The 8659-nt window shown below is 33.4% G+C and overlaps 1 protein-coding gene across 1 annotated transcript; it reads left to right on the forward strand.

The window, feature by feature from the left end:
• The first annotated feature begins 7042 nt into the window (after window positions 1-7042).
• On the forward strand, window positions 7043-7849 carry LOC112027966 (uncharacterized). Its single transcript, XM_065760662.1, has one exon. The coding sequence runs from the start codon at window positions 7043-7045 to the stop codon at window positions 7847-7849; it is 807 nt and encodes a 268-aa protein (XP_065616734.1).
• Window positions 7850-8659: the final 810 nt, after the last annotated feature.

Consider the following 8659-nt stretch of genomic DNA (forward strand, 5'->3'; position numbering starts at 1 on the left):
GGTTAACACTGCACACTGGTGTCATTAGTTGATTGGTGCATCTGGTCTGTAGAGGAGATAGTATTTTTTTTTTTTTTTTTTTAATGAAGTAGAGGAGATAGTTATATGGTAACTTGTAAGTTGTAACATAATTAATCAATTCAATGAAATTACATATTACGTTCTCCCTCATGTTTTGCTTGTGTTCTTGAGCAAAGCTATGTTGATGTCTTTGATAAGCTATGTTGATATTGTAACATTGTTTTATTATAAGTGTCAATAAAAGCTACAAAATCCAAACCTTAAATCATCTTCTAGTAACCTATGACAACAATGTCAGTGAATTTTGTTCCAAGAATTGGAATGGTTTGATCACAGGCAATGCTAACTTTCGCAAGAAATGAAAGACAATAAAAGGAAACTTGAGTGTTTTTCTAATTCATTTTATTTATAAAGAAAATAATTATATCATTTTTCTTTTTTGATGTGGATTTATTTATTTATTTATTTAGATACTGATGTGGTTTTTTAATTGCAATTAATTATTTTTATTAGCTATTTGTGTGTCAAGGGAGATGACAAGTACTAAAATGAAAATAGTTTCAAAAATTAAGGATCAAAATGATTGAAAAAAAAAATTATATATATAAGCACTATATTTAATGTATTGGGTTGAAGAAATAGAAAATGAAGAGACTCATTTTCCTTCATGGCCCACCATATTATTTCCTTCTAAATTAGGAGGAAAGAGAGAGAGAGGGAAGAAAAAGTTCTTATGGTCTGATTAATTAATAAAATATTTTATATATATATATATATATATTTCTTTTTTTCCATTTTTGTGCAAACCAAACAAGTGAAAGGAAAAATATTATTATTTCTCTTTCCCTTCCTCTCTTCTCTCCTCCCTTTTATTTCCCTTCTCTCTCCCCTGTTTTTGCCAAACACTTGCATTTGGCTTTTGCTTATTTGCTAAAAGTTTTTTACTTTTTGTCTCAATTTTTTTTTGCAAATAATAAGTTTTATTAGAAATCATCTTTTTTTTTTTTTTTGGTCAAACATTTAATATAAAAGTTTCCAAATTATCTTTCGACAAACAGAAGAAAGAACGCGAATGCATTTGCAGACCATTCAAGCCAAATTTACTCTCCAACTTAGGCCTATGACCAATTTAGTGAAAGAAATGACATAGAAATGGAAGATGCCACTAAAGAGGAGAAGAAAATTGCTATGAACATGATCATTGTTGCATTATGGTGTACACAAATAAAGTGTAGTGATTATCCTTCAATGAAAAAAGTTGTAGAATGCTTGAGGGAGAAATTAAACGCTTAAAAATGCCTACCAAGACTTTCCTAACTTCATCAAAGAGATCGATAGGGAATGTAGGAGACAACTTCAATCCAACTTGTTCATCAATTCATTTAGGTGAATCAAGTCATTCAACTCAGTTTTAAATGCAAACCAAGTGATATGCGGTTGATTTACATGGGAAAGCTAACATTTTCGCTGAATTGAAGCAATTTTAGTCTTCATAATTTGATAGTGAAATGATGTTTCATATCTCTGTGTAACAAATAATTACTCGTTCCTTTGATTTATAATAGCTCTCTTTACGTAGGTCAATTTCTTTCTTTGAAATATATTAGAAAAAGGGTAAATTGTACCATCATTTCCCAAATATATATATATATATATATATTGTTGAGAGGTTACATTAAAAGAGAGATTGTAGTGAAATTTATTACAGAATTAATACAAATGAGTTTCAATACCTGTGGATGAAACAAATATTGTTGCATTCAACTTCTGTTGTTCATCTGAGTTTTTAAATTTGCTAGAACTAGAACTAGAAATAGGCTCATTCATAGGAAGAGTGTATAACTATTTTCCAGGTCAGTGGTCTACAGAACTCCTCCGATATCAACTGGGCCTTACAGCCCATTATAGAAGATGTAAAGCTTGTTTTTCTTTTATTACATCGGAATGTAAACTTTCATTGCTTACAATCTTGTCATGGGCTACTTCTATAAGTCCAATGGGCTGATTTTGTAAGGTTGATGGCATTTAGGACAGAAAAAAAATAATAATAATAAATGTGATTAGGCCATCGAGCTCCCTTTCTTCTTGAATTATTTTATTTAATAATAATAACATATATATGAAATAATAAATAAATAAACGACAATCATTTGGTACATTAATTTGAGCATCTATTTCCTGACATGAGCTGTGGTTGACGGACAAAAACAAATTGACCAATTCTTCTTACACCGTATGACAAAGTTATTTAATTTAACGTGTTGAAAATTAGGAGGACAAGTCATACTTTTCATTGACGTTGATGTGAGAAAGCAATAAATATACGGAAGATAAATACCACTTGCAAAAGTCATTTTCAAAGTTTGTCACGGACTACAGGAAGGAACCACAGCTCTATGGAAAGTTGACCGTGCCTTCAATACAAATTGATCAATTTTTCTTACACAGTACGACAAAGTTATTTAATTTAACGTGTTGGATGTTGGGAGGACACTTTTCATTGACGTTTATGTGAGAAAGCAATAAATATAGAGAAGATACATACCACTTACATAAGTCATTTTCAAAGTTTGTCATGGACTACAAAAAGGAACCACAGCTTTATGGAAAGTTGACCGTGCCTTCAATACAAATTGATCAATTTTTCTTACACAGTATGACAAAGCTATTTAATTTAACGTGTTGGAAGTTGGAGAACACTTTTCATTTTTCTACTATCAAATATCAGTCTTTTAACTTGATTTGTACTCTAATAAATATAGGAAAGATACATACCACTTGCATAAGTCATTTTCCTAGTTTGTCATGACTACAGGAAGGAACTATAGCTTTATGAAAAGTTGATTGATAAGAAACAGTGCTGGTGAATGGGTCAGGGGGTTTGCAAGGAGTATTGGTTCAACTACTAGCATTATAGCAGAGTTTTGGGCTCTAAGAGATGGTCTACAACTGGCCATTCAGCTTGGTGTTCAACATTTGGAAGTGGAACTTGATGCTAAAGTTGTTTTAGATGTTATTAGTTCCGGAAACTCCCCTAATGCTGCTTATTCTTCCTTGCTGTTTGACTGCAGATTATTGCTGGAAAAGATTCCTCACTGCACTGTGAAGCATGTATTTAGAGAGGCAAATAGAAGTGCTGATGCACTTGCTAGAATGGATGTAATTTGCAAGATGATCTTGTATTTTTTGATTTTCCCCATCAGATGTAGTTGCTGCCTTAGTGAGTGCAGACAAAAATGGGGAAACGTTTTGTAGACTTGTTGACAACTTAGCCATCTTGGCTTTTTAGTTTTATATATATATTTCCTTTTAACCAAAAAAAAAAAAAGTTGACTCATGAGTTGTGCCTTCAATTCAATTGGACATGAAGATGAACATCATGAACAACACCCATATCAAACTGTACATAACGTTAATGAGCCCCTATTATCAAATTATCAGTCTTTTACCTTGGTCCAAACCCAATAGAGTAATTATCATGAAGCAAATAATATAAGTTGAGATTCTATTATATTTATAAATTTTTTTAAAAAAAATCATACTTTTTGTTCAAACATTTGAGATTTAAATCCCCTATCCTCCACTATCAAATCAAAAAAAAAAAAAAATGGTTGATACATTCATGAGTTTTTGTTAGCTTAGTTGGGAATATATATTCTCATATAAATGTCAAATTCAAATACCGCTTATCCTTCCTCAAAAAAAAAAAAAAAAAAAAAAAAAAACACCTTTGTCAACTAAGCAAGAATAATATCAAGAAATTGTCCAAATTCTCTCTCGATCTAGTTTCCTTTCAATCGATCTCCCTTGTTATCTTGTTAAAGACAGTTTTCTCTACTGGCTTGAGATTTTATCACACGGCAACCACTTTGTCCTACAAATATCAGTTGAGACCTTTTAGCGCAATTTTAGGGGAATAACACAGTAACCACTTTATCATACAAATAGACCTTTTCAAAAGTCAACAAATTCGTCTTGAAAAAAGCTAGAGTATGAAATTGATTGAACATGACAAAATGACCAGAACTGTTTTTTTTACTCGAACAAAGAATCATTCTCCCCCAGTTTGGACTGTGGTCCTTTCAATCTTTTGTGCGTGTACGTAACTTAATTATTGGATACATGATTGCTTATAAGATAAGAATTTTTTTTTTTTTTTTAATGTTTTTGTCATTGCCTTCACTAAGGAGGACCATATATTCTTCAGTCAACTAGAAAGTGAAATTTCTCATCATCTTCGCAATTTGCAGAGATCATTTGTCCAGTTACGCGTTTGGCTACCATTTTGTTTTGGTTCTTAGTGCGAATGAGATGCCAGATTGTATATCTTGTTTTTGAACATTTTTACTAGTCTTGGTCAACTAGAACATAAATCTTCTTTCCTATGTTATCTTCTTTGAAATCCAAATATTGTAATTCGAAGGGGAAAGTAAAAAATATATATGAGAGAAAATGTTCTAGCGTTGGCAAATGTTGTTGCAAATGCTCTAACGTTGCAACTTGCAAATGATGTAGCACATTAATTATGTGGTACTGGCGCTATTTGTGGCACAGTGTGAAATTGACACATGGCTTGAGTGGGCTTCTTTCAGCAACAATTCTTCAAGCTCTTCTTAACATAATTTAACCAATTTTACATAAAATAAAATATATTAAGAATTTAATTTGATTACAAGAAAATGTTATAGAATGAGCAAAAAGTTCTAAACACTGTTTGAAAATTTTTATTAAAGAAAAGTATGAATGCCTTAAGGCTACAAGTTGGGAAAAAAAATATAGCCAAAAATTACTCTTAAACAAATCTTAAGGGGATCAAGTTTGACTAGAATACTCTTAAAAACTATCTAAAAATAAAGCCTTATTCTACAAAATTCTGAAATTTTATAAGAATAAATATAAAAACATTAATAAAAAACAAAAAATTAACTGCATATTTTTTACTACCTCAACAGGAATTAATAGATACATTTTTATAAGCATCATTTCGCTTATACCTTTTTTTTTTGTTTTTTTTTTGAGGGTTGATATAAGAAAACTTGAAGTCCCTACAATGAAAGCAACATTAAAAATTTTAATCCCTAAGTACAACATGATTACAACCTATATTATCGTTGGAGACTCATAGTTTAAAAATAATTACTTAGATTTTGGGATGACTTCTAGCTCTTGGTTTAGATGCCTTAGAGGCATACTTGTATTAATTCTTGTAGGGCCTGTAGTAGCAAATGGATTAGGAATTTAGGAGGTGTGGTTAACTTATCTCCTTCTCTCTCCAACATTTGAACCACAACTTTCATAGAAGTATCCATTGGATGCATCAGAGTCCCACAATTAATTGTTAGTTTCTTTGCTATTTTAGCATCTCAGTTATCTTCAACATAGACTCGTAGATCTTCCTTTTGTTCTAACATATTGTAGATTCATTATGGGAAATATATTTGGCTAGTGTTCTCCACGGTTATATCAACATTTTAATTTCCTACCTCCAACCATTTCAAGTAACAATATTTCAAAACTGTAAACATCTTACTTTCAAGGCGTGCTCCTAAAATATCTAGAGAATACTTCGGGTACAATGTAACCTATAGTCCCCCTAGTTGTGGTCAGAGACACTACACTCTGATCCTTTGCACACAACTTGGTCAAACCAAAATTAGACATTTTTGGATTGAAATTTCGGTCTAGCAAAAGATTATAAGGTTTAATATCAAAATGAAGGACTCATTGATCACATCCTTGATGAAGATATTCAATTCCTATGCCGAGAGCAACAACTTGTAACTTTTCCCAACCAAGGAAACAATTAGAATCTACTAAGGAAATGAACTTCTCTAGTGAATCATTTGGTAAGAACTCATAAACTAAAGCTCTTCTAAATCCATCAGCACAGAAGCCAACTAAGCAAACCACATTAACATGGTCGATTCTACCCATTGTTCCCACTTCATTTATGAATTCTTCTCCATTGCATTTGGAACTATTCAGGATCTTCATGGCAACATGGATTTCATTCAAAAGCTTTCCTTAGAGCTATTGTTTCCAAACATTCCTTGACTAAAATTAAAAGTGATTTTTAATTTTTAATCTCATCCATTGATTTACTAGCATCAAATCTAGATTTGTAAGAAGTATGGATTGAAGTGATAGTCCATTAATATTTTGTGGTGTTTCATGTTGGTGATTCAAATCATACCTATAATAAATTATGTTTTCGAAACCAATCATTTTTTAAATTATGTTTTGGAAAAACAATCATGTTTTTAAATGCATGATTTTCAAAAAAATACTACATATTTAAATAACTTCAAAACAGTCAAGGGTTTGATAGTTGAATTGATATCTTCTTATATACATAGTGCTTAGAAATTTAGAGGGAAAAATGTTTAAACTCAGAGTTAGTAGAATATTGTAGCTATATAAAAAAAAAAAAAGTTTCAAAATAATATAAAATTTAAAAAATCTTATTAAAAATATATTATTTACAAATTTTGGGAGAGAATTCTGTTACATTTGCCATCATCAATTTTTTTCTTGCGATAATCAAATCGATTCTTTCTTACCACCGCTACATGCAAAATTTGTTAGTAATAACCATTAAGATCATGTCACCACTCACATTTAGTAGTAATTATAATAATTAATAAAAAGCGCGGTAGTGCGTGATTAATTTAACTAAATGATCCTTCGCCAAAAAATATATATATATATATATATTTTACTAAATGTTTATCAAAATGTTTTAAAAAAAACCTTAATTACTGTAAAAAATTATTAACCATGCAAGATGACGCATGTGCTAACGCCAGCGATAGTGATATTGATGTTGATATGATCCACTATCACGAACTTGCGCTTCACCTTCTTTCAGTGGAAACTCTACCTCTTACTTTATTGTTGAAGATACTTTTATGACCACAAAAAGGAGTTTTTAACTTTTTATTATACTTTGTCTACATCTACGGAATTATTCTAGTATGTATTATATATGTAGTAGAGGAAATATTCCTCTCTACCTACCTCAATGGCAAGAGGATTAACATTGAGTGCAGGACTCACGGCCTTTATTGCTCTTGTACTAGTCCACGAAACTTGCAGTGCTACTACTGAGGTTAATCATCACTGTGCCCCTTCATCCTGTGGCAATATCAACAACATAAGCTTTCCGTTTCGATTGAAGACCGATCCTAAAAATTGCGGGGACTCAAGGTATGAACTGTCTTGTGAGAACAATCGTGCGGTGCTATACTTATTTGAAGGAAAATACTACGTACGGGAAATCAATTACAGTAAGTACACAATCAGGATCGTGGACTCAGGTATATACAAGGGCAATTGCTTCCCCTTCTCCACCTCGAATTTTTCTTTATATGGATATAATTTCTCTCAATCTGATTCTGCATATACGAGGTATCTGCCGAAGATTACAGAGGATGGCAAACTATCCAGGAGTGTGGTTTTGATGAGCTGTGAAAAACCAGTGAATTCTCCATTCTATTTGGGCACTTCTACTTGCATTGACAATGAAAAGTCTTCTTCTAACACTTCTACTTCTCGTTTCAAGAGGTATAGATATGTTAAGGTTGGTAGAACGAGTGCAACCGATGTGGAGGACTCGTGCAAAGTAGAGCAGATGTTCCTGACATCTTGGCCAAGAAACGATGACCCAAATATCTCCTGTAAAGACGTCCACAAGGAATTGGTATATGGTTTTGAGATTTCATGGCTCCAAGGTAATTGTGAAAGTATTTGCAAAAGAAAGTACACCAGTTGCTACCTCAATGACACGAACCATGTTCAATGCTACGGCGACCAGAGAGTGGGTAAATAACGCAACAAAGGCCAGAACACCTTCCATTCTCTAATTAAGGCTGTGTTTGTTTTGGGTGAAAAGCATTTCCGGAAATGCTTTTCTGAATTTACGGGTGTTTGGTTGCACTGAAAAATCGATTTTCCAGAAATTAATTTCCGTTGACTGCCGGTCAAAGGTGAAAATGGATTCCGTTCCTATTTTCACTTCAAATCATATTTTCCGGAAAACAAAAAAACGGAGAGCACGAAGAGGGAGAGGGAGAAAGAAACAGAGAGCACGAAGAGGGAGAGGGAGAAAGAAAGAGAGAGCCCAGCGCCATCGTCGATCCAAGCCCAGCGCTTATCGCCGGCGGCCACGAACCGCCGATCCAAGCCGAGAGACCATCACCGACGACCACGAACCCACGATCGCGCCTTCGATCCAGTCGCACCTTCGATCGCGCCTTCGATCCAGTCGCGCCTTCGATCGCGCCTTCGATCCAGTCGCACCTTCCATCGCGCCGCGCCGTCGCCGTCGATCGTCGATCCCAGCGCTCTTCGCACCGGCGAGTCGCACCGCGCCGCGCCGCGCCGTGCCGTCGATCGTCGTCTTCCTCGATCTCTCCGTTTTTTTTTTTTAAGTTTGATTGTTGTTTTTGTTTTTTTTTTGATGAACTGATTGTTGTTGTGGTTGTTGTGTTGTGGTTGTTGTGTTGTTGTTGCCGGAATTTGGTGTTGTTGTTGTTGTTATTGTTGCGTTGTTGCCGGAATTTGTTGTGTTGTTGAGAAAATGTGAAAAATTTTCTGGAAAATAGCATTTTTAGAATACATTCAAACACATGAAAATATT

Source organism: Quercus suber, unplaced genomic scaffold (genome assembly GCF_002906115.3).
Source record: "Quercus suber isolate HL8 unplaced genomic scaffold, Cork oak 2.0 scaffold_377, whole genome shotgun sequence".
Classification (NCBI taxonomy): domain Eukaryota; kingdom Viridiplantae; phylum Streptophyta; class Magnoliopsida; order Fagales; family Fagaceae; genus Quercus; species Quercus suber.

What these genes read in the sequence shown, in the direction of transcription:
- LOC112027966 (XM_065760662.1), top strand. Translation starts at nt 7,043, where the DNA reads ATGGCAAGAGGATTAACATTGAGTGCAGGACTCACGGCCTTTATTGCT.